The sequence below is a fragment of the Oncorhynchus mykiss genome, chromosome 2 (assembly GCF_013265735.2).
Source record: "Oncorhynchus mykiss isolate Arlee chromosome 2, USDA_OmykA_1.1, whole genome shotgun sequence".
Lineage (NCBI taxonomy): Eukaryota > Metazoa > Chordata > Actinopteri > Salmoniformes > Salmonidae > Oncorhynchus > Oncorhynchus mykiss.
This window is the reverse complement of record NC_048566.1, coordinates 54,312,526-54,340,107: the sequence shown is the minus strand read 5'-3', so window position 1 is coordinate 54,340,107 and position 27,582 is coordinate 54,312,526. Positions and strand designations below refer to the sequence as shown.

The 27,582-nt window shown below is 40.7% G+C and overlaps 1 protein-coding gene across 1 annotated transcript in view; it reads left to right on the top strand.

Moving 5' to 3' along the window:
* Positions 1-272: 272 nt before the first annotated feature.
* The window catches only part of coro2bb (coronin, actin binding protein, 2Bb), a 36,471-nt gene continuing 9,161 nt past the window's right edge, over positions 273-27,582 (top strand). Inside the window, exons 1-4 of the mRNA XM_021565490.2 lie at positions 273-465; positions 10,913-11,113; positions 24,668-24,784; positions 26,208-26,357. Of these exons, the coding sequence (XP_021421165.2) occupies positions 451-465; positions 10,913-11,113; positions 24,668-24,784; positions 26,208-26,357 (483 nt within the window). The 5' untranslated portion in view covers positions 273-450. The remainder of the gene's footprint in view (positions 466-10,912; positions 11,114-24,667; positions 24,785-26,207; positions 26,358-27,582) is intronic.

Genomic DNA, 27,582 nt, shown 5'->3' with positions numbered 1-27,582 from the left:
TTCCCTGTCTCTCATCCTCTCCCAAGTTGACATCCATCCTCTTTCTCTCCTTTCCTCTCTTCTCCAATCCTCTCCTCTCCCCTGTCCTCTCCTCCATCTCTCTGGTATTGCTTCTTTCCCTAAGCCAGTAAATCACTGAGCTTCAGTGAGGCTGTGAGAGAGAGGAGATTACAATGGAGGGATGAGGGAAGGGAGGAGAGGAGGAGGAGCTCTTCCTGTTGTAGTGACCACGTGCGCCTCCTGCCTCACTGCAGCACTCTCAGACCGACAGCAGCATCATCACAACAGCAGCAGCTATTGGCTCCTTCCACATAGTGAGTGAGAGTGCAGCTTCACTCCCTCTTCCTCTCCCCTCTCTCTCTTTTTCTCTCTCTCGTTGTGTCTCTCAGATTAAAAGGAGTTCCTGTGCGATAAGAGCACGTTGGTGGAACACCCACACGCCTCCACTGCATGGCTCTCACAAAGGTAAGCAGCAGACTGAGGAGAGAGATGCTGGCTGGGTCAGGAGGATGCTGCTTTGGGGAGGTGGTGGTGATAAAGTTAAAAATGGGTGGTTAGGGAAGTGATGCTCTTCCGTCACTGCTTCAGCCAAGATGCTGTTTTGGTATGAGTTATAGAGGGAACCGCTCCTAGATTGTGAAGCCAGATGCAGCTTTGGAAGTTGCTGGTTGGGGAAACATGGTTGGCTGTGTCCGTCTCTGTGGTTCAGCTTTGACAGGTGGAGGGAAACAAGATAAAGTTGCAGGGCTGTCATTGATGCCAGGCTGACCTGTTGCCATTGTGGCTACAAGAGGCAAGGGGGGCTTTTAGGTGAAGTATCACTTTTTGTATGTTTCAGACAGGTGCATTCATTTTGGAGTATGCAATGAATTTGCGAATTGCTTTTTTTCATATCATGATTGTCATATTAGCCCAGCCTTTTGCAGTCGATTTGGCATTGTTTAGTTCAGCAGTAGAGTTGCCGAGCTGAGGGGAGCGCATGTGTTTTGTTTGTGTTCAAATCATGAACAGCACACTGCCAGTTTGAGCTTGCAGCCAGCAGCAGGCTCAATCCCCTTAATGAAATAACAACAGGACAGATGCTTTCCACTGGGAAATTAGCATTATGCCCATCTGCTGTGTTCTATGACAAATAAATATGACAATCATCTTCCATTACACACAAGCATACCATAGGCAGCACTAGAGCTGTTGAGCCCATATGTAGAAAATAATCCACTACTGCTAGAGTTACACTAAGCCCCTACGAGCAGCAGCATCCCACACGAAAAAAGAGTAGAATAGGGAGGGGTGCATGCATACATGATGAGAGACAGAAATAGACACAGAGAGAGGAGATAGACGGGGTGAGAAAGAGTGAAGAGAGAGAGGGGGGGGGGGAGAAAGGAAATTAGAGATGGGGAAACAGTGTGGCGTGGTGTGGAGTAGGAGGCTGAGAACAGGTGTTAGCCGTACAGCCGTCTGTAATGCTAACCAGTGCCCTGGCCTCACCCACATCACACAGAGATATCTGTCTCCGTGAAATGGGAGGCCTGGCCTCTGGAGAGAGAGAGAGAGATGCTGACTGGGTTGCTGTGATAAACACAGTGGAGAACAGACCATCCTCACTCAGCACACTGTGACCTTGCTGTAGCGTTCTAGCAGACCTTGGGGCTGGATGGATGTCAGGGATATGGTATCACAGGAAAGGGACACAGGCTGGTAATGATACAAAGAGAGCTCACAGTCAAAATCTCAACAATCTAAAAAAGACCATGACAAAAATAATACATATGAGTAAAGCACTCATGTTGAATCAAATCACAGCCAACTATGTTAACCTAATGATACATTATTAACCCGAATCTCTTGAGGAAATTGGAATACTGTATATGAGCTAACCATAGGCCTAAAATGCTGATAGTGTAATACAAATGCAGTAGAAAGACCAAACTCAGATTGTATCCTTACCTTTGCCCAGTCATATCCATTAGGCTGTGGAGTTTGTGTGGTGATTGTGTCTGAGCCTCTTAAGGCCTTTGCAGATTGTACGATTTTATGCCACAATTTTGACTTCCCAAATAAATGGCCATGTCATGGGCAAATTCTTAGGTTGTGAACGATTGTTGGACGACTTGGCTCGTTCAGTGTGACAGGGTCTAGGTCGGCCGATTAAGTACCACTAGGTGCGGTCGTAGGCTCCGACAAAGTTCCGTTATTTTTTTCCTTTATCGTGAAGTGTGGCTGGTGTTGCAAACCGATCCCGGCGACTGACCAATAGGAACATGGCCAGCACTGAGTATGCACACAATAATACGGTTATGGTGAATAGTCAGATTAATATAATAGTCTGATTTGAACGATCTCCCTAATAATCTTGTTTACACAACTTCACAATCGCCAGACAAAACAAACGTTCTACAACAGTGACCATGTTATTTTAGGAAGTTTAGACACAAAAAGTTTGTATGTGAAAACTATTTCTAAGATGGATACTTTCACTCGCGCATAAGCATTGAGAGAGGCTTGCGCTGCTGGTGCTGGCACATGCACAGATCAAACACCGCTGCAGCTGACGTAGCCTGTATTGGATAACGTGGCCTCGCAAGCTAATCGCAGTATGTGATGACAGAACTGAGGCAAATCGTATAATCAGGCTAGGTTGATATTACAGTTTTTAATTTGGTAACATCGCACAGTGCGACGTGATAATCGCAAAGGACTGAATCCGACGTAGAGTCTGCAAAGGCCTTTAGCAGTGAGAAGGAGGGTGAAGTATTGTATAGGGCAGCTGGTGGAGGAAGAGGAGGAAACGCGGCTGGAAAAGAAGCCTATTGTCCCCCTGAAAATATCCACAACAATGGCATGACATCAACCAGGAAATTTATGTAACCTATCTCAATGTAAAAAAACTCAGCCATGACATTCAGGAGCTAAACAGTAGAGTTAACCTCAAGTCGTTGCTGCACTGACTGACTGACTAAATGGTCTGTTATATTTGAACTGCAGGTCTGATTTCAATCTGAAATGCCATAGATTACAAATTGCAAAAACAGATCACTCTGGAATCATGTGTAATTTAGCCTACTAAAAATGGAAACATTTTCAAGGGATAATTAGGCAGGTCTGATGAAACGAAACAAAAAACTTTTCTGTTCTAGCAGTTAGCTACACCGCTACATGGCAAAATGTAATTAACTACTGTGTGTGTGTGTGTGTGTGTGTGTGTGTGTGTGTGTGTGTGTGTGTGTGTGTGTGTGTGTGTGTGTGTGTGTGTGTGTGTGTGGTTCACAGTGTGAATGTGACCATTTCAAACCGCGAGTGCATAGACGAAGACATGATACATTCCCTGCCATCTAGTACAGCTATTAATTAGTTCTAATGATGCTTAATGATTACTGTCACCTCCTCCCAAACACATACAATCATGATAATACGTTTATGATGAGGCCCATACACAAGCATGACTCACCTACGATACTGTAGGTCTTGTATTCTATGTGAAACTAAAAGATTTCTGGAGCTAGACAAGCGATACAGGGATTTGAGTCTGAGGAGGTCAGATGGTCCCTATAAGGATAGTTTCTTACCCCTATATCTGCGCTGGAGAATACCCTGGTTTGTACGCAATGGAAAACGTTTTAAGATGTGTGTTTCTTATTGGACAGGTCCAGGTAGTCCCTTCCTGTTTCAGGCCATTTCCTTCCATTTGGTGCCTAATAAATAAAATCCTGGTCTGCGGTTCAGATCTGCTCAAACTATCTCAGAGCTGTCAAAACAAATCCAGTCAAACCAATGACCAAAAAAACAGCAAGACCTTTACAAAGGGGTGAAGGTCCGGATCACTGGGAACATGTGCCATCTCACTTTACCTCAGATGCATGCCGATTGAAATGTCAAAGGGTTCCACAGGTAGAGGAAGAGCAGGAAGTCATCCATTAATAAAGGAACCAAGAGGGAGATAAGCTCGGATGGAAATGGAGCGTGGGCAGTGAGAGGTCTGTCGTTGTTCTGGGGTTATGGAAGGAAAGAGACTTTCTTCCTCCTACATGACTCAAAGGAAATACCTGTTTTTGATGATAAAGGGCTCATAAGGTTGATGAGTCCATGCGTCAACTACCACAATAGACCTGTTTGTACTGTATTGACATACCGTACTAATCTGGTTAAAGGTGTAATGGCGACACCGATTTCCCTCTTTGTTCAATGCTAAGAAGTTGGTTTCTCCCATGGGAAAACAGGGTTCAGAACCCGTATGTGACAATGACGTCTCTCATGGGGGAGGAGTTCAAAGGGGGTGAATATAAATCAAACAAACTGTTTTTGGTCACATACACGTGTTTCGCAGATGTTATTGCGGGTGTAGAGAAAGGCTTGTGTTTCTAGCTCCAACAGTGCAGTGATATTTAACAAATAATATCTAACAATTTCACAACAATACGTACAATACACACAAATCTAAGTAAAGGAATGGAATGAAAGAATATGTAAATATATGGACGAGCAATGTCAGAGTGCCATAGACTAAGATACAGTAGAATAGAATATAATGCAATACAGTATATACATTTGAGATGAGTAATGCAAAATATGTAAATATTATTAAAGTGGCCAGTGATTTCAAGTCTATGTATGTCAATCAATCAATCAATCAAATGTATTTATAAAGCCCTATTTACATCAGCCGATGTCACAAAGTGCTGTACAGAAACACAGCCTAAATTCCCAAACATGTAGAAGCACGGTGGCTAGGAAAAATTCCTTAGAAAGGCCAGAACCTAAGAAGAAACCTAGAGAGGAACCAGGCTCTGAGAGGTGATGGGTGGAGATTATAACAGAACATGGCCAAGATGCTCAAACGTTCATACATGACCAGCAGGATCAGATAATAATAATCATAGTGGTTATAGAGGGTGCAACAGGACAGCACCTCAGGAATAAATGTCAGTTGGCTTTTCATAGCCGATCACTCAGAGTTAGAGACAGCAGGTGCGGTAGAGAGAGAGTTCAAAACACCAGGTCCGGGACAAGGTAGCATGTCCAGTGAACAGGTCAGGTTTCCATAGCCGCAGGCAGAACAGTTGAAACTGGAGCAGCAGCATGACCAGGTGGCCTGGGGACAGCAAGGAGTCATCAGGCCAGGTAGTCCTGAGGCATGGTTCTAGGGCTCAGGTCCTCAGAGAGAGAGAGAGAGAGAGAGAGAAAAAAAAATACAAATAATTAAATTCACACAGGACACCGGATGAGACAGGAGAAATACTCCAGATAACAGACTGACCCTAGCCCCCTGACACACAAACCATTGCAGCATAAATACTGGAGGCTGAGACAGGAGGGGTCAGCAGACACTATGGCCCTGTCCGACGATACCCCAGGACAGGGCCAAACAGGCAGAATATAACCCCATGGCTCTACAAACACAATGCATCTCTTTCTCTGCTCCCTCGCCACGAACTTACAACCATTTGTTCCCAACACCTTTTTTACAGCCTAAGTCTGTGAGTGAAACATGATGTGTTCCTGTGCATAAATAAGAATGGACAATCTCATAATGATCAGATAATCTCTTGGCTATAAATATATAAGCTCCTTATCGGTGCTGCCTCTGCACTGTACAGTAGCAGGTCCCAGCATGATCATTTACAGCTGCTGACGTGAATTCACTTTCTGCGCCTTTCAGCACTTCAGCTGGAGAGCAGTGTTGCAGGAGACAGTATTGCCCTGCAAATTGGATTTTTGACAGCTTCGCTCGGCAGAAACGTCATGGTGCTTCAGCATTACAGTTTGACACCATTAGCCATCCAACTACTCTATATGTACACCTAGTTTAAAAAATATAACATTTGTGTTATGAATGCGAGAGTAGGTGAAATTAAGAATTGAGAATAGACCAAATTATTAGGGTGAGGCACATGGGCTACTAACAGCTTATTACACAGCATACCCTGAGTATTACTTTCTTAGCTACAGTATACATATCTCCCTAGTATGTTACATAATTTATGCAGCAGCATACAATACATTTTTAGACTCACCTTGTTGTGCTGTGCTCACTTGAACAGGAAGATAGCGCGGCTGTCCTTCATGGGTAAATTTTGTCATCAAACTTTGTCATCAAAGCCACGGATTTATGGCTCTTTCAAGACAATTGGGAACAACTGGTTAAATCATAATGACGTCAGTGATCTTCAGGTCGTAGCTCTAGAAAGAGGCCCGAGTTCCCGATTTACAATTCCGAGTTGGATGAAAGTTCAAAACCTGTTTTCTCAGTCGTAAATAGTTTTTTCACGAGTTCCCAGTTGTATTGAACTTACAGGTAGCCACGGATTCCTTCCAGAGCATTTATTGTTGATTTTGCGATTTCCAACTTGTTGTGTAATGTTTATGGCTGATGAGCACCGATACGTTTTATCTATAATTTCTCTTCATTATTTATCTTCAGATGACAAGGATTAAAAAGGATTTGCCAGTAGATTGTCAACTTGATTCATGATGATGACTGCTTGTCTAGCTTGCTAGCTAAGAATTTGAAAGTATGATGTTGGCATGATCAGTCCAATCAAAGCTACTATAGATATAATGTGATATGATGTCATTTCTGATGTAACTCTATCCTTTTCATACGTGAGTTTCAAATATATCTAACGGTCGCCCCAGCGTGATTCTTTTTATGCACATGATGTCAGAATGCTCTCACCATTCCAAAATGTGATTGTTGCGCAACAGGACATTTAATCCGCGCTGCCGTCAAACCAAGGCATGCTGCCTGTTTTTATTTATAGGCTGTTTTCAACTTGTCAATTTCAAATGATTTTCTAACAAGTTTTTATTTTCTAAGAACAGTTTGAATTGAGGTGTGTTACGCTTCCTCATTAATTCACTTTTGTGGACAATTTATAGTTTTGGAATTTCTGACCCTGACAAAATTCCCCAAGCACTTCCAAATTGTTTGTGCAGTTCAAGTCTGCAGACATTTGCGCATCTCCCATCAGAACAGCATCTGCACACACGTGTTCACATTTTCCATCTCGTGCCAGCATCGCAGTCATTGTTGTTTTCATTACTAACAATAACTTTGGAAATGTGTGCGTTTCTATCAAAGTAAGTGTCTTATTACGTTATGTCGTTTCTACTGTAACTCAATATATTTGTGTATATTCCTTATTCCATTCACTTCCGGAAGTTCTCAAAAAATTTGTGAACCCTTACTCACCTAATTTTGTTATAACATCTTTGGTCCGACAGACGATTACGTGAAACCCAGAATGCATTGTATGTCAACAAACATGGCTCCATCGGTAGATTTTCGATTTCTAGAAAGTGGTAGAGAGTTATAAAAACATTACCCCTTGTGTAAAGTCAATATTTCCTCCGTTAGCACTAGGACAAATGTAGCCTACATTTTTCCGGTTTGGATGATTGTGTTGTGCTGTAGCTACTTCTAAGAATGTCTGAACATTGCATCCAAGAATAAATTGCTCACATTCTGTATATAACTTTGTAAGGATTGTGTTTGTGCAAAATGTTTCTGAAAAAACAGTGTGTCCAGCTCAAATGCTGATAGTTGCGTCTTTCCAAACTGGATGTTCTAAAAAAAAGTGTTCTAATCACACCGGTTTGATCGTACGCTACAGGGACCACTGTAGAATGATCACACCAGTGTGTTGGTATGTGTGAAAAGGCTATGGCAGCACCCAAGGGGCTAGAATTTTCTAAGTATACCCTTAGACTTGGCTGTGACGTAGCATCCCCAAGAGTGACAGAACACTGAGCCAATCACGGTGCAACGCTCCGTATTTTCTCCTGGCTTGCCCCAACACCACAGAAAACACAGAGCTAGGCTGAAACACCTACATTTCGGAGCTCCCTTACTCAAGAAAACAAAAAAGAGACCATATTTGTATGCGGCTTTATTAACTCAATGATATATATATTTGACATTGTTTGCAAACTGATATGTGACGTCTTAAATGCTGATATGTGACACGTCTTACTGCCAAAATAACATGCAAAACAGGCAAGCCCAACATTTTTATTTATATTTTGCAAAAAATCTGGGGCTCAAAATCCCTGAATGACGGGTCGCCACTGCTTGGCTCCAATTTCTAATTAGGTGAGGTAGGCTACTCTAATGTGCTACTTACTACCACAGAGACCTACTTAGTTTACTACACTAAAGGCAGATTTCATTCAGCCAAACATTACGTGAACTGAACTACAGTTTGAACGTGATTTCCTCTTAGGAAATCCTCAATGAAGTATCAATGGCCATTAGAAATGTCTGTGTAAACATCTACCCCATTGAGAACAAGATTTCACTTAGAACAATACTATGTGAAGCTTTGACTGTCTATTTACTCTCTACCAACATGAGCTGAAACTTAAAGTAAGCTATAGGGTGAACACAACAGACTTAGGGCTCTATTTTAGGCTGGTGCTAAGGAGACCCAAGTATCAAACCCATGTTAGTTAGCAATTTCGTCATGTACAGTGAGGGAAAAAAAGTTTTTGATCCCCTGCTGAATTTGTACGTTTGTCCACTGACAAAGAAATGTTCCGTCTATAATTTTAATGATATGTTTATTTGAACAGTGAGTGACAAAAATCCAGAAAAACGCATGTCAAACTTGTTCTAAATTTATTTGCATTTTAATGAGGGAAATAAGTATTTGACCCCTCTGCAAAACATGACTTAGTACTTGGTGGCAAAACCCTTGTGGCAATCACAGAGGTCAGACGTTTCTTGTAGTTGGCCACCAGGTTTGCACACATCTCAGGAGGGATTTTGTCCCACTCCTCTTTGCAGATCTTCTCCAAGTCATTAAGGTTCCGAGGCTGACGTTTGGCAACTCGAACCTTCAGCTCCCTCCACAGATTGTCTATGGGATTAAGGTCTGGAGACTGGCTAGGCCACTCCAGGACCTTAATGTGCTTCTTCTTGAGCCACTCATTTGTTGCCTTGGCCGTGTGTTTTGGGTCATTGTCATGCTGGAATACACATCCACGACCCATTTTCAATGCCCTGGCTGAGGGAAGGAGGTTCTCACCCAAGATTTGACGGTACATGGCCCCGTCCATTGTCCCTTTGATGCGGTGAAGTTGTCTTGTCCCCTCAGCAGAAAAACACCCCCAAAGCATAATGTTTCCACCTTGACGGCGGGGATGGTGTTCTTGGGATCATAGGCAGCATTCCTCCTCCTCCAAACACAGCGAGTTGAGTTGATGCCAAAGAGCTCCATTTTGGTCTCATCTGACCACAACACTTTCACCCAGTTGTCCTCTGAATCATTCAGATGTTCATTGGCAAACTTCAGAAGGGCATGTATGTGTTTTCTTGAGCAGGGGGACCTTGCGGGCGCTGCAGGATTTCAGTCCTTCACGGTGTAGTGTGTCATCAATGTGATACAGAGGATAAAATAAAAGTTCAGGTTTATGAAATATCAACGTTCTTACAAGTGGCAGGTGTTTCCTGTAAAGAGGAACCTTGACTTTGTGTCAGAGCATTATTTCCAGTCTTATGGCAACTACAGGACAATACAATTATTTTAATTAACAGGTTCTATTGACAAGCCCATGATAGAGGTCTCAGCGGAGAGCAGAAACTGTATAAAAAATAAGGTGGGAGTCAGGTGAGAAGAGGAAGAGTTGGCTCAGCACGGAGGTGCATAGTCTACACTGGAAGCTATTTCTGTAGTAGACAAGTAGAAAGAAAAATATTTATCATCAGGAAGGGAAAATTGTGTTTTCTTAGGATTTAAAATTGGTAGGATCTGCTCCTAACCGGTAGTCCATGATCATGCATGGTGGTTGTATAGCCAACAGTGTGTTTCACAAGAAAGCTATTGAAATGATTACTGGTCCATCTGCCATCACATTCTGCTCTTTTTTCTGTTGCATTTTTTTCACATTCTTTTTCAGTTGTAATGGAGTTGTACAACAAAAATCACCTTCCTAAAAGTGGGAAAAATAATGACGCCCTCACTAGCTACGGCTTATCCTTGGAATCCACTCAGTGGAAAAAAAAACTGCTACATAATATGAAAATAGGTCAAAGTCCTCATGCCATGACTATTTGAAACGTGTTACAACATCATGTGGGCAGCAAGGCCATACACTGAGGCCATACACTGACAGCTGTTGAACGCCTGTCCCATTTCTCAGCTAAGGACATGATGGCAAATGAGAAATGTTGGCTTTAAGAACTCAAACTCCTCCGGCATTGTCAGTAAGTAAGGAGGAACACAGTCAAACAACATATGGGCTTATATCAGCATAAACTCCAAGCTACAGAGAAGAACAGCTTATCAACCTACCAAGACCACCAGATATTACCAGCCCCTAATTCACGCACCTTGCTGTTAATGGATCACACACTCAGGGTTGAATATCAGACAGACATTGGAAATACGCTCAACTGTATTGAGGGCTAGCTGATCTTGATAGGGCAAGCGTTGCCTCCCAGTGTGTTGCTGCTAGTCCTGAATAAGCTGCAACCCCCATTATTTTACCAGACGATCCTGTCGCTCTGAAGGCTTTTCACCAATCTCATCTGTCTGCTCATTACACCTTGACTATCATTCCCTTAAGTAACCCACCATGCCATGCCACAAAGACCCACAGCACTCTCAGGTCACCTCATATTAAATCACAACTACACTGACAGCCTGGGAGGACAGCCAAGGACTACTGCCTGCCTCCATTCACAATGAAAACATCATCACTAAGGCTTGCAGGGGTCATTTGCACACTTGGAATCTCCAACAAAAGACAACCAAGACAATTGGTCCTGTATAACATTGTGAAGTGTAAAACACCTCTAGGAAGTGTCCTGAAAAGGACATAGAATATGAAAAGAAAGAAAGAAAATGTGTCTCCTCTTTGCGGACAGGCTGTTTACTGTTTCACTGATATATTTACTGTGCTCTGTCCCCAGATATCATGGCGTCCAACATACAGAAGCTCAAAGTTTCGGAATGTGTATGGCAAGGCAGGCAACCGAGAGCAGTGCTTCGATGGCATCCCCATCACCAGAAACGTTCATGATAACCACTTCTGTGCTGTCAATGCCAAGTTCCTGGCCATTGTCACTGAGACTGCAGGTGGAGGGTCCTTTCTCGTCATCCCTGTCAACAAGGTAGGCTGCACACCATAATGACATTGAGGGCTCTATTTTAATGAACCTAACGAAATGGTAAATCTAAGTGTCAGAAATATTTGTGCTATTTTCACAACCAGAATGATAGGCGCAGTAGCTGGCGGTGGGGCGAAAGGGCTGGGTTTTGATGAATAAACAAGTTGAAGGTGTGTCGGGGCTTGACCCCTCACTTGCCAATCAGAACGTGCTCCATGGTTGACACTGATTACCAAAGCTATAGCCCAAGTCGGTATTAGATAGATCATCACGGCCTTGCCCGCTTGTAGGGAAAATAAGGTTAAGTTACCCCATTGGCCCACAGCAAAAACTTCACATTTTTCAAACGCAGTTATGTTGTTGTCAAGAAACTTATTTTAATCAATTACAAAACTACATTTAAGAAAAGTACAACTTATCTAAAGATTACTTTTCATCATTGCCCTAGCGTTCTCACTACTTAGAAAAATGTAATATTGTATGGCTTCCCTCATGCCCCTTTTCATGATGGGGCTAGCAGCCACTTGAGTGAGTGCTAGCTAGCTACCTACTGGAACGTTAAGCTAGCCAAGACCAACAACACAAACAAATGGACTAGACAGCTACAAGTAGAGAGTGGAGTTACAAACAGATTATACAAAAAAAGTATAAGTCTTGTCTGTGATTAAATGTTTTCCACACACATAGCTATGTGTAGCCTACTTGCACACTGGTTCCCAACATTTCCCACTCTCCCACACTGAATAGCCTGAAGCCACAGGGCTTTTCTCGCAGCTCCTACGTGGGAGAATTGCGAACCATAGGTTGGGATTTTTGACCTGGTTAAATGTACATTGAGCAACACAGAAGCTTTTTGACATGTTTTGTTATTTCTGTATGACAAAAAATATCACATTTGTGGGTGTGGTCACTGCGTACAATACCGTTCAAAAGTTTGGGGTCACTTAGAAATGTTCTTGTTTTCCATGAAAACATACATGAAATTAGTTGCAAAACGGATAGGAAATATAGTCAAGACGTTGGCAAGGTTATAAATAATGATTTTAAATAGAAATAATAATTGTGTCCTTCAAACTTTGCTTTCGTCAAAGAATCCTCCATTTGCAACAATTACAGCCTTGCAGACCTTTGGCATTCTAGTTGTCAATTTGGTGAGGTAATCTGGAGAGATTTTACCCCTCCCACAAATTGGATTGGCTTGATGAGCACTTCATACGTACCATACGGTCAAGCTGCTCCCACAACAGCTCAATAGGGTTGGGATCCGGGGACTGTGCTGGCCAGTCCATTATAGACAGAATACCAGCTGACCGCTTCTTCCCTAAATAGTTATTGCATAGTTTGGAGCTGTGCTTTGGGTCATTGTCCTGTTGTAGGAGGAAATGGTCTCCAATTAAGCCCCGTCTAGAGGGTATGGCATGGCATTACAAAATGATAGCCTTCCTTCTTCAAGATCCCCTTTACCCTGTACAAATCTCCCACTTTACCACCACCACCAAAGCACCCCCAGGCCATCACATTGCCTCGACCATGCTTGACAGATGGCATCAAGCACTCCTCCATCATCTTTTAATTTTTTCTGCATCTCACGAATGTTCTTCTATGTGATCCGAACACCTCAAACTTAGATTTGTCTGGGCGTGACAATATTTTACATTATTTTAGGAATAATCTTAATAACAAGCATATAAGGTATGGGAAATGTGGGAAAAATTATCAATATCAATTGTAATTTAATACATGTACCGTGATGGTAATGACTCAGCATTGTGGTATTGACAGAGTGTGGTGTAAACAACATTTCATATAAAACAACTGATGAAAAGTACGACTAAACATTTTAATGTCACAGTTGAAGATATAGAACACACTATTCAAAACCTCAAAAACCAAAGATACATACCTCAATAACTTAAGCATCTTTTAGAACAATTTTGGGATTCAATGCATTATTCAGATATACATGTACAGGGTTGGAAACACTGGCTGACATTAGGGCTCCCAAGTGGCGCAGCGGTCTAAGGCACTGCATCTCAGCACAAGAGGCGACACTACAGTTCCTGGTTTGAATCCAGGCTGAATAACATCTGGCTGTGATTTGGAGATGTCTGGGTTTGACTGGGGTGGGCTGTCATTATAAATAAGAATTTGTTCTTAACTGACTTGCCTAGATAAATAAAGGATTAAAAAAAACATTAAACAAATCATTGTTCACTGGCTGCAGTCTATTGATTCAGACTCATGAGACAGGTGTGTGCTCACTCAAGATTAGGGGTTGCCCTTAATGCACTCTATTGCTTAGAAGGATTGGACCCTTTTTCTCAACCTTCACATAAAATGACATACCCAAATCTACAGTTGAAGTCGGGAAGTTTACATTCACTTAGGTTGGTTAAGTCATTAAAACTCGTTTTTTCAACATCTCCACAAATTTCTTGTTAACAAACTATAGTTTTGGCAAGTCGGTTAGGACATCTACTTTGTGCATGACACAAGTAATGTTCCAACAATTTTTTACAGACAGATTATTTCACTTATAATTCACCGTATCACAATTCCAGTGGGTCAGAAGTTTACATACACTAAATTGACCGTGCCTTAAAACAGATGCTGGAGAAACAGGCACAAAAGTATCTATATCCACAGTAAAAACAAGTCCTTTTTCGACATAACCCGAAAGGCCGCTCAGCAAGGAAGAAGCCACTGCTCCAAAGCCACCATAAAAATGCCAGACTACGGTTTGCAACTGCACATAGAGACAAATATTGTACTTTTTCGAGAAATGTCCTCTGGTCTGATGAAACAAAAATAGAACTGTTTGGCCATAAAGACCATCGATATGTTTGGAGGAAAAAGGGGGAGGCTTGCAAGCCAAAGAACACCATCTCAACCGTGAAGCACGGGGTGGCAGCATCACAAAATACCCGAAACGTTTGACTCAAGTTAAACAATTTGAAGGCAATGCTACCAAATACTAATTGAGTGTATGCAAACTTCTGACCCACTGGAAATGTGATGAAATAAATAAAAGCTGAAAGAAATAATTGTCTCTACTATTATTCTGACATTTCACATTCTTAAAATTAAGTGGTGATCCTAACTGACCTAAGACAGGGAATTTTTACTAGGATTAATTGTCAGGAATTGTGAAAAACTGAGTTTAAATGTATTTGGCTAAGGTGTATGTAAACTTTCAACTTCAACTGTAACTGTCTGTAGCTCAGGACCTGAAGCAAGGAAGTTTGTGGAAATGTGAAATTAATGTAGGAGAATATAACACATTAGATCTAGTAAAAGATAATACAATGAAAAAAAAAAGTTTTTTAAAATGACAGAGAAAGGCCATAATGGATTATTCCAGCCCAGGCGCAATTAAGATTTTGGACACTAGATGGCAGCAGTGTATGTGCACATTTTTAGACTGATCCAATTAACCAAATGTGGCCCAAATGTGCCTAATTGGTTTATTAATACATTTTCAAGTTCATAATTGTGCACTGTCCTCAAACAATAGCATGGCATTCTTTCACTGTAATAGCTACTGTAAATTGGACAGTGCAGTTAGACAAACAAGAATTTAAGCTTTCTGCCCATATCAGATATCCTGGGAAATGTTGTTGTTACTTACAACCTCATGCTAATCACATGTAGCCTACATTTGCTCAACCGTCCCGCAGGGGGGGGGGGGGGGGGGGGGGACCCATAGAGGTTAACGAGAGAGCAAATTTCTTTGCAGACTGTACCATCAAGCATCATATGTTGTTTTGTCAGCGGATGAGGCTCAGGGACAATCGCAAGCACATTCGCTTGTTGGTACCATACAATGTCCTCTCTCATCGGCCAAAATAATCGGTTGGCTCCCACGCAACTCATCATCTTCACTAGAGTGCAGCTCTCTGCATCAACATCTTGTGTAATACCAGTGTAAGGGTCTTCATCATCTGTCACAACACACCACTTTCCAATCAGTCCCTCATGTATGTCTGCAATGGGCTGTATTGCTCTAGGAGGTGGCTGTGGTGCTGTGCAGGTGGAAGTGGAAGGTTGGTGCATGGGCTGAAACAATCACATAGATGTGGAGTCATTTGAAGGGAAGTTAGGTCATCATTCTGTAGCTGTAAGAATTCAGGTGAGTATGGTGGTGTGTTCCTTGACAGGTATGAATCCATAACCACAATATTCTGGATAGTTGATCTTCTGTTTCTTTGGCTGATTTTCTTTAGCCTCCTTTTTTTTCTCTCACTGGGAAAGTTGTGAGATGGATTTCAGTTCACCACTTTATTTTCTCTAGAGTTCTCTTTATTTTTGTTTCTTAAGATACTACTGGTATCTTATAGGATCTTGTTGGATTCTGTTTATATACACTGCATGACCAAAAGTATATGGACTCCTGCTCGTCGAACATCTCATTCCAAAATCATGGGCATTAATATGGAGTTGGTCCCCCCTTTGCTGTTTTAAAAGCCTCCACTCTTCTGGGAAGGCTTTCCACTAGATGTTGAAACGTTGTTGTTGGGACTTGCCTCCATTCAGCCACGAGCATTAGTGAGGTCGGGCGCTGATGTTGGGCAATTAGCCCTGGCTCGCAGTCGGCATTGCAATTCATCCTAAAAGGTACACGATGGGTTGACATCAAGGCTCTGTCAAGTTCTTCCACACCAATCTCGACAAACCATTTCTGTATGGACATCACTTTGTGCACGGGGGCATTGTCATGTTGGAACAGGAAAGGGCCTTCCCCAAACTGTTGCCATAAAGTTGGATGCACAGAATCATCTAGAATATCATTGTATGCTGTAGCGTTGAGGTTTCCATTCACCGTAACTAAGGGGCCTAGCCCGAACCATGAAAAACAGCTCCAGACTATTATTCCTCCTCCATCAAACTTTACAGTTGGCACTACCCAGATTCGTCTGTCGGACTGCCAGATGGTGAAGCGTAATTCATCACTCCAGAGAATGCGTTTCCATTTCTACAGAGTCCAATCGCGGCTAGCTTTACGCTACTCCAGCAGACGCTTGCCGTTGCCCATGGTGATCTTATGCTTGTGTGCGGCTGCTAGGCCATAGAAACCCATTTCATGAAGCTCACAACGAATAGTTATTGTGCTGACATTGCTTCCAGAGGCAGTTTGGACCTCGGTAGGGAATGTTGCAAACGAAGACAGACAATTTTTACTCGCTTCAGCACTCGGTGGTCCAGTTCTGTGAGCTTATGTGGCTGAGCAGTTGTTGCTCCTAGACATTTCCACTTCATAATAACAGCACTTACAGTTGGCCAGGGCAGCTCTAGCAGGGCAGACATTTGACAAACTGACTTGTTGTAAAGGTGGCATCCTATGACGGTGCCAGTTGAAAGTCAATGAGCTCTTCAGTACAGGCCATTCTACTGCCAATGTTTGTCTATAGAGATTGCATGGCTGTGTGCTCGATTTTATACACAAATTTGAAGGATGTCCACATACTTTTGCATATATAGTGTATGTCCTTGTACTGTCCTTGGTTGATTTAGGGGGCATCTTATAGAAAAATAAAACATTTATAATTGAAGTCAGTAACAAAAGTAAGTCACATAAATAGACATCAAAATCACTCAATCATCCTAACAAAATACAAAATGTAATGGTCTTATTTAGCAAATAAGTGTTCAATTTCAACTTAACCAACTTGTAATTTGTGTGTTTTTTCTGGTCTTAAGATAAGTAAACATATATGAACTAGTAAATGTTGTCATTACCACCACATTCTGTTCTTACATCACAGTTAATTATGTGGTGGTAATGACGTGTGGTGGCATGCTAACTCTAGCATGCTAATTCTAGTTGAACTGCTAGCATAGAGTGTATCCTAAATACACAATTATAGTTTTATGAAATTCTGTCATTTGGGAATGACATACAATAAAAATATTACCTTCTCAAGTCATATTTACCTTTATTTTTCCATAATTTTTAGGAAGGCTCTAAAAATTGTCAAAGACTCCAGCCACCCTAGTCATAGACTGTTCTCACTGCTACCGCACGGGAAGCAGTACCGGAGCACCAAGTCTATGTCCAAGAGGCTTCTAAACAGCTTCTACCCCCAAGCCATAAGACTCCTGAACGGCTAATCAAATGGCAACCCGGACTATTTGCAAAGTATCATGACTTTTGTAAGTGAGGTCAATAGTCTGGGTGTGAGACAGGACAAAAATACTTTAAACAGTGAAATCCAGACATGAAATGTTTAAGAAAATTGAATAAAAAAACGAATTGAGAGCTGAAAAAAAAGTTTAAGGTTATTTTAGTCTCTACTTAACGGATGTGCAGAAACAAAATCCCCAAAAACATTTAATCTCAAAAATGTAACCCTGAGACACAATTTTTTATTTTTTTTTATTTGCAAAATCACCCAGCTAGATTATTACCATTCACATGTCTAGCTGATAATTATGAACTAAAACGTTTGCTTTGTGTACACTAATAGTCAAAAGTTTTAGAACACCTACTCATTCAAGGGTTTTTCTTAATTGTTACTATTTTCTACATTGTATAATAATAGTGAAGACATCAAAACAATGAAATAACACATATGGAATCAACATTTTTTAATGTTGAGTGTAGGGGGCAGTATTTTCGTTTTTGGCTAAAAAAAACGTACCCATTTCAAACTGCCTATTTCTCAGGCCCAGAAACTATAATATGCATATAATTGTCAGATTAGGATAGAAAACACTCTAAAGTTTCCAGGCAAAAACCTGAGGAGAATCCAACAAGGAAGTGCTGTTTTTCCTGAAAGCTCTCTGTTCCATTGGATGCCTTGCCTCCATTTAAAGGTATATCAACCAGATTCCTTTTCCTATGGCTTCCTCAAGGTGTGAACAGTCTTTAGACATAGTTTCAGGCTTTTATTTTAAAAAATGAGCGAGAAAGAACCCATGGATGGCTGGGTGCCAGCAGAGTTTTTCATGCACAACAGCCATTTTCTCTCTCTCTCTCCTATGGAAGAAGCTACATTCCGGTTGACATATTATCGATTATATATTGTAAAAACAACCTTGAGGTTTGATTATAAAAAACGTTTGGCATGTTTCTATGACCATTACGGATACTATTTGGAATTTTCGTCTGTGATGTCGTGACCTCTCGAGCTGTGGATTTCTGAACATAACGCGCCAAACATATGGAGGTATTTTGGATATAAAATAATCTTTATGGAACAAAAGGAACATTTATTGTGTAACAGGGAGTCTCGTGAGTGCAAACATCCGAAGATCATCAAAGGTAAGCGATTTAATGTATTGCTTTTCTGACTTTCGTGACCAATCTACTTGGCTGCTAGCTGTTTGTAATATTTTGTCTACTGAGAGAGATGTTCTTACATAAACGCTTGGTATGCTTTCACCGAAAAGCTTTATTGACATCTGACACGCCAGGTGGATTAACAACAAGCTAAGCTGTGTTTTGCTATATTGCACTTGTGATTTCATGAAAATGAAATATTTTTAATTTAATTTGAATTTGGCGTGCTGTAATTCAGCGGATGTTGGCGAAAATGATCCCGCTAACAGGATGGGTGCGTCAAGAAGCTTTTTAACTTGTCTGTGATAGGTGGGACGGCAGCGTCCCAACATCCAGTGAAAATGCAGAGTGCCAAATTCAAATAAATTACTATAAAAATTTAACTTTCATGAAATCACACATGCAATACATCAAATTAAAGCTTCACTTGTTGTTTATCCAGCCAACGTGTCAGATTTCAAAAGGCTTTACGGCGAAAGCAAACGATGCTATTATCTGAGGACAGCACCCCAGCAAACAAACACAGACAATCATATTTCAACCCACCAGGCGCGACACAAAACGCAGAAATAAAGATATAATTCATGCCTTACCTTTGACGAGCTTCTTCTGTTGGCACTCCAATATGTCGCATAAACATCACAAATGGTCCTTTTGTTCGATTAATTCTGTCGATATATATCCAAAATGTCCATTTATTTGGCGCGTTTAATCCAGAAAAACACCGGTTCCAACTCGCGCAACATGACTACAAAATATCTCATAAGTCACCTGTAATCTTTGTCCAAAGATTTCAAACAACTTTCCTAATACAACTTTAGGTATTTTTTTATGTAAATAATCAATACAATTTAAGACGGGATAAACTGCATTCAATACCAGAGGAAAACAAAGTGTAGCGAGCTTTCAGGTCACGCGCCTCTAACAAAGAGTACATTTCGCTCTACCCTCGTTCTGAACAGTGCTACTTCTTCATTTCTCAAAGGAAAAACCTCAACCAATTTCTAAAGACTGTTGACATCCAGTGGAAGCGATAGGAACTGCAAGCAAGTCCCTTAAAATCTGGATTCCCAATGAAAACCCATTGAAAAGAGAGTGACCTCAAAAAAAACTGAATTGTTTGTCTGAATTGTTTGTCTTTTGCCTGCCAAATAAGTTCTATCATACTCACAGACATCATTCAAACAGTTTTAGAAACTTCAGAGTGTTTTCTGTCCAAATCTACTAATAGCTTCTGGGCCTGAGTAGTAGGCAGTTTACTTTGGACATGCTTTTCATCCGGACGTGAAAATACTGCCTCCTATCCCAAAGAAGGTTTAAACAAATCAAAATATAATTGATATTTGAGATTATTCAAATATCCACCCTTAGCCTTGATGAGAGCTTTGCGCACCCTTGTCATTCTCTCAACCAGTTTCACCTGAAATGCTTTTTCAACCGTCTTGAAGGAGTTCTCACATATGCTGAACACTTGTTGGCTGATTTTCCTTCACTCTGTGGTCCGACTCATCCCAAACCATCTCAATTTGGTTGAGGTCGGGGGATTGTGGAGGCCAGGTCATCTGATGCAGCACTTCATTACTCTCCTTATTGGTCAAATAGCCCTTACAAAACCTGGTGGTGTGTTGGGTCATGGCCTGTTGAAAAACAAGTGATATCCCATCTGGTTTGGACCTAGTGGGACTGGCGTGTCGCAGCAGAATGCTGTGCTAGTCTTACAAAGACACGCTGGTTAAAACCAAAAATCTCCAATTTGTAATCCAAACCAAAGGACATTGTTCATTGCTCGTGTTTCTTGGCCCAAGCAAGTCTCTTCTTATTATTGGTGTACTTTAGTAGTGGTTTCCTTGAAGCAATTTGACCATGAAGGCCTGATTCACACAGTCTCCTCTGAACAGTTGATGTTGAGATGTGTCTGTTACTTGAACTCTGTGAAGCATTCATTTGTTTGGGCTGCAATTTCTGAGGCTGGTAACTCTAATGAACTTATCCTCTGCAGCAGAGGTAACTCTGGGTCTTCCATTCCTGTGGCGGTCCTCATGAGAGCCAGTTTCATCATAGCGCTTGATGGTTTTAGCGACTGCACTTGAAGAAACTTTCAAAGCTCTTGAAATTCCCCGGATTGACTTTCATTTCTCTTTGCTTATTTGAGATGTTCTTGCCATAATATGGACTTTTACCAAATAGGGCTATCTTCTGTATACCACCCCTGTCTTGTCACAACACAACTGATTGGCTCAAATATATTGAGAATGAAATAAATTACACAAATTAACTTTTAAGAAGGCACACCTGTTTAATTGAAATGCATTCCAGGTGACTACCCCATGAAGCTAGTTGAGGGAATGCCAAGAGTGTGCAAAGCTGTCATCAAGGCAAAGAAAGGCTGCTTTGAAGAATCTAAATATATTTTGGTTTGTTCAACACTTTTTTGGTTATGTGTTATTTCATAGTTTTGATGTTTTAACTATTATTCTACAATGTAGAAAATGGTAAAAAAAAAAAAAATAATTAAAAACTATTGAATGAGTAGGTGTGTCCAAACTTTTGACTGGTACTGTATAGCAAGTAGCGGCAAGAGAACCGTTGAAGATGAACATGGGTAATAAGGGAGATTACCAAGTGTGTTTGGGAATAGTACTAAGTGAATGTGGATGTGAAATTTGTGTGATTGTGAGATATAACATATTAAGCTGATTGAAATTTGGATGATAAATGGATCGAAATTAGTAGTATTAATATTGAAATTTTGATTGAATTGTGGATATTAAACTAATTGAAATTTGGATAACAACATTGAAATATGGATAATAAACCGATTGAAAATTGGATAATAAGAGATTGGAATTAGCTATAAATGACTGAGTGAATTAGAGCTGTCAGAGGACTAGCTCAAGTTATTTTGTATCTGTAATGTTATCTAGGGTTCTGTCCACCACCACCCATTTGATCTACAAGTAGAGGATAACATGACTCAGAAATCTCACTCGAGTAACATCTCTCATATGATAACAAGTCTCGATTAGTAATGAGGATAACACGATAACGTGTCTCATTAGAGGATAACATGATTACACATCTCATTAGTAGCGAGGATAACATGTCTCTGAGGGTAACATGACTTTAGATGACATACGGATAACATGACTCATAGGTGGAGTTTGATGGTATAATGTCATTGTGTATGTGGAGATATGAAAGGAGAAAGCAATATTCCTGAATATTCTGCTAAATAGAACACTAGGGTGAATATTCAAACCCCTGTATAAATAGAACACTTGTGTAGGGGAGAAATTGGTGATGTAACACAAAAATGTGTAATGGGTTACTAGAGATAAAGTAACATAATATTGAGTGTAATTGGTTACTAGAGATCTGATGAAGTAACAATAGAAAACATTATAATAATATACACCTGGCACACCCACACATGGTGTTAAAAGTGTTAAGTGGTGTTAAAAGTATTCTGAGAAATGTTCAGAGTGGTCCCTTTATTGATCATTTGATAAATATAAGGTTAAAGCATTGTGCGGGACTTAACTTACCCCTAACCAATAAAGCTATAAACGCTGATAAGATTTCCTCCACCCTGATAATACATTTTGAAGTAAACCCCATACCCTGTTAAATATAACCTATGATTTTCTGTTAATTAAACTTAAGGCTACAATGTATTGTACTCCAAGATAGTTGATATCCCAAATGATGACGTTCTATTCGTGAGTAGGCAAAATGGAAAATGCATCTGTTTCCCTGTATAAGCTGTCTCAGGTGCCAGACTTATTACGGACCGAGTGCCCCATCTACAGGGGACTGACAGACAGTGCCAACCCAGTTAATACATATTGATCCCTCCAAAGCATTACGTATTAATCTTAAAATAATAAACTTTTTTTTAAGCAGAAATTGAATATCCAACAGAGATAGGTAATAAAAATATAGAGTAACTTTTTGAAAGTATACTAAAATGTAAAACAATGCCTTCTAATATGGAGAAAGTTATCATATTTGTCTTGTAATAAACCTTGCAATAGGGGGAAAGCAGAATGTTGTTTACCCTACGATATTTACCACACACACGCCACCACCCACACACAACCCACCTGTTAATGAATATTTGTTAGTCGTTAATACTCTTTGATTTATTGTGTGTGGTATTTTTATTTTTGTTTTAGTGGGTTTTTCACGGGTTACAAAGGATGCAACTTAAAGGGTACAAAAAATGACATTTTCTGAAGATTCTATTGTCAATGTTTTGGTTGCCCACATGTAAATTATTTTGATAAGAAATGTACTGAAAACCCCAATGTAAACCTAATCCACAAAATGTTTGAAATATCTTTAATGTCTGAGGTACAAGAAACCAACCCTCACTTAATAGGGCTGACTGACCTGAGGCCAGATCACCCTCACTAGAAAGACTAGAGACATTGGGTGAGATTTAAACAGGCTATGTAAACACTAATAATTACATTATAATTAATCAATAGTCCTATGTGTGTTCAGACCACAAGAAGGACATTATTTTAAGATTGACTTCGAGTGTACCTGTGTAAGAATTTCCATGGCAGCAACATGTTAATGAAGCATTCTTCACATCTGCAGCAATGAAATGATCAACAACCTTGCTAAAGCCTAGGATGAAAATACCTTCAGCTACCCAAATGTCTTGGCTAGCTAGCTAGCTAATGGACTAGATCACTAGTCTATTAGATCACTTGACTAGATCACTTGATTGTTCTTAGCTACCTGTCCTGCAAATTTACCTCGGCTCAGCGTCCTGTGGCTTCGCAATACAGTATCCTCATTTCTGACAATAATTATATTCCCTTGGATAGTTATTTCATAGGCCAAAACCCCCCTAAATTATTGTATAATAATCTATAGATAAGATTGAGACCGATGAAAAGGACCTGCAAAATATGATGGCTTCCTCCCTCTCATCTATTGCTCACAGTGCGCTCGCGGTCCTTTTTGGCTCCAAATTAACGTGCTTAGTTATTTCTACCACTGGCACTACATATAAATTCTTTGCCATTGAATGTTTCAATAGTTGGCTTTGCTATGTCTGTTGTCACTGGTGTGAGGTGTGCATAAACTTTTTCAATACTCATGTTAGTGATGCCAGTTTGTTAGGACAGAAAACAAGGCTTCAAAAAATAATTACTAGCCTACATACAACATTTTTTTTACTGAGATGTGTAAGTGGTAAAAAGCAATATTTATTAGAGGAAATAATGTGCTCAGAAACCAATATGTTAAGCATGAAGGAGTGGGGAAGGGGGGGTTTTGATTGGGGAAACAATGATTAATTGTTGGCCATGATGAGGATAGCCTACAGCTTTAAAATACTGCTCTTAATAGCCAATTAGTAGAAGTGATAGTGAACAAGGGTTCCTCAGCTTAAGCCACAGGCTTCTCTGCTACTGTCTAGGTCATATGGCTTGTATAGGCCCACTTATTATAGGATTAACCCATATTAGTCACTTCTACATCTTCCACTTGTAAACAGCCATGCTATAGGGTGTGACTGGTACAGAGTTAGCTTGAATCCTATTTTTTCAGTCATGTGACCCTCCTGTCTTACAATGTTCTCTTTCTATCCTAACTGTTGTATCAGACACTTTTAGACAAAGACTGACAATGTCACTGATACAATGGGTTCCATTAAGCAATGATAGCAATGTGGCCTGTGAGGCATGTTTGAATTACAAATTAGTCTACTTTCCTTTGTACATCCAACTGGATTTCCTTCTAACCCCATTTTGGAAATCATATACTTAACTTGTGTGGTTTCTGTCAAAATAGCCCTATTTATTGCTCACTGTCCTTATACACATCAAAAAGCATCTACTCAAAATCAAAATGCATCTATTTTGTTATAATTGACCCAGCTTTTGACCCTAAGATCCAGTAGCTCAGAGATGCTGAGGGAAGCAGGATGATGTGAAAGGCAACGTATGGCACAGTACAGAGGCACCACTCAGTGGGCGTTAGGGGTAAACACTGGCTGTCAATATTGGTGTCAACCCTGTTGATGCATTTCATGTTATGTATTGGTGGTAGACAGTTATGTGTCATTTTTCTTTGTAGACAATATTCTGTTGAATACAAATATCCTGAGTTATCTTACTCATTGAGTTCAGCAAGGTTTTGAGTATGGGATTGAATTTTGATCAGCATGTTTAGATTCAAATAAAGGGATGATAATGCTTTTATGCTATTTACAGTATCTGTTTTGTGTTGTCTCTGTTTCTCTCCTCCATGTGCTCCTCCAGGCTGGGCGAATCGACCCTCACCAACCTAAAGTGTGCGGCCACCAGGGAGGCGTGCTGGACATCAAATGGAATCCCTTCATCGACAACATCATAGCCTCCTGCTCAGAGGACTGCTCTGTGAGTAACAACAATCATTGGTGTGTGTGTGCGCACGTGTGTCTATGTCTGTGTGTGTGTTTTTGGGAGCACGCAGCATGGCTCTGTGTGCGTGTGTGCACACATGTCAGTGTGTGTGCTTCCCTGTGTGTGCATGCGGGTATCCCTGTGCAAGGGAAAAGTATTTATACACCTTGACTTATTCCACATTTTGTTGTGTTCAAAATAGATGAAATATGTTTGTTTTTTCTACACATAATACCCCATAATGACAAAGTGAAAACTTGGCAAATTTATTGAAAATTATATACAGAAATATTGTCTTTAACATAACTATTCACAAGCCTGAGTCAATACATGTTAGAATCAGCTTTGGCAGTGATTACAGCTGAGAGTCTTTCTGGGTAAGTCTCTAAGAACTTTCCACACCTGGATTGTGCAATATTTTAACATTTATTATTTTTGTAATTCTTCAAGCAAATTTTTTTGCAGTTTACTTTAGTGCCTAATAGGATACATGTCTTTCTGGACAGGCTTCCTTCTTTTCACTCTGTGATTTAGGTTAGTATTGTGGAGTGACTACAATGTTGTTGATCCATCCTCAGTTTTCTTCTATCACAGGCATTCAATTCTGTAAATGTTTTAAAGTCACTATCGGGCTCATGTTGAAATCCCTGAGCGGTTTCCTTCCTATCTGACAATTGAGTTTGGATTACGCCTGTATCTTTGTAATGACTGGGTATTTTGATACACCATCCAAAGTGTAATTAACAACTTCACCATGCTCAAATGGGTATGTAATGTTTTTTTGTTTTTTTGCAAGGCATTGGCAAAACTCCCTTGTGGTTGAATCTGTGTTTGAAATTCACTGCTCGACAGAGGGACCTTACAGATATTTGTATGTGTGGGGTACAGATACGAGGTAGTCATTCAAAAATCATGTTAAACACTATTATTGCACACAGTCCATGCTACTTATGTGACTTGTTAAGCACATTTTTACTCCTTAACCCATTAGGCTTGCCATAACAAAGAGGTTGAATACTTACTTACTCCAGACATTACTCCATACTCTTTACTCTAGACATTTAAGCTTTTTATTTTTACTACAACTAGTAAAAATGTCTAAAAACATAATTCCACTTTGACATTATGGTGTATTGTGTGTATGCAAGTGACACAAAATCTGAATTTAAACCATTTTAAATTCAGGCTGTAACACAAAATAATGTGGAATAAGGCAAGGGGTGGAAATACTTTCTTATGGCACTGTACTATATATATGATATACAGTACAGTTAAATTAGATCTTTAGAAAGAGGAGAGGTCTTATTTAACTGTTTTTTAAAGCTAAACTTCCTTTTTGCCTGAGTAACCTCTGATGGCAGAGTATTCCACGATGACATGCCGATGTCTATGACCGTTATCTATATGTGGCCTATAGGTGCGGATATGGGAGATTCCAGAGGGAGGGCTGAGGCGGAACATGTCCGAGGCGGTGCTGGAGTTGTATGGACACAGCCGACGAGTGGGTCTCATAGAGTGGCACCCCACCTGTAGTGGTATCCTCTTCAGCGCTGGCTACGACTTTAAGGTATCAGTAAATCATTGCTGTCGTGTTCTTTACCATCCTTTCCTCTCTTTAATGAATTCTCTGACTCCCCTCACTCATCTTTCTCTCTCACTTTGTTTACCCTTTAATCTCTCTCTCTCTAAACACTACATGACCAAAAGTATGTGGACACCTGCTTGTCAAACATATCCTTCCAAAATCATGGACATTAATATGGCGTTCGTCCCCCCTTTGCTGCTATAACAGCCTTCACTCTTCTGGGAAGGCCTTCCACTAGATGTTGGAACATTGCTGCGTGGGGCTTGCTTTCATTCAGCCACAAGAGCATTAGTGAGGTTGGGCACTGTTGGGCGATTAGGCCTGGCTCGCAGTCGGCGTTCCCATAGGTGTTCGATGGGATTAAGGTCAAAGGTGTTTGATGGGATTTAGGCCGATCTCGACAAACCATTTCTTTATGGACCTCGCTTTGTGCACGAGGGCATTGCCATGCTGAAGCGTGAAAGGGCCTGCCCCAAACTGTTGCAACAAAGTTGAAAGCACAGACTGTCATTGTATGCTATAGCGTTAAGATTTCCCTTCACTAGAACAAAGGGGCCCAGTTCAAACCATGAAAAACAGCCCCAGAAAATTATTCCTCCTCCACCAAACTTTACAGTTGGCACTATGCATTCGGGAAGGTAGCATTCTCCTGGCATCCACCAAGCGTGATTCATCAGTCCAGAGTCCAATGGCGGCGTGCTTTACTCCACCAGCCGACGCCTGGCATTGCGCATGGTGATCTTAGACTTGTGTATGGCTGCTCGGCCATGGAAACCCACTTCGTGAAGTTCACGACAAACAGTTATTGTGCTGACATTGCTTCCAGAAGCAGTTTGGAACTCGGTAGTGAATGTTGCAACCGAGGACAGAACATTTTTAAGCGCTTCAGCACCTGGTGGTCTGTGAGCTTATGTGGCCTACCACTTTGCGGTTGAGACGTTGTTGTTCCTAAACGTTTCCACTTCACAATAACAGAGCTTACATTTGACGGGGGCATAAAGGTGGCATCCTAAAGTCACTGAGCTCTTCAGTAAGGCCATTTCACTGCCAATGCTTGTCTATGTTGATTGCATGACTGTGTGCTCAATTTTCTCCACCTGTCAGGAACGATTGTGGCTGAAATAGATTAATTCACTCATTTGAAGGGGTGTCCACATACTTTTGTATATATAGTGTATATATATATATATATATATATATATATATA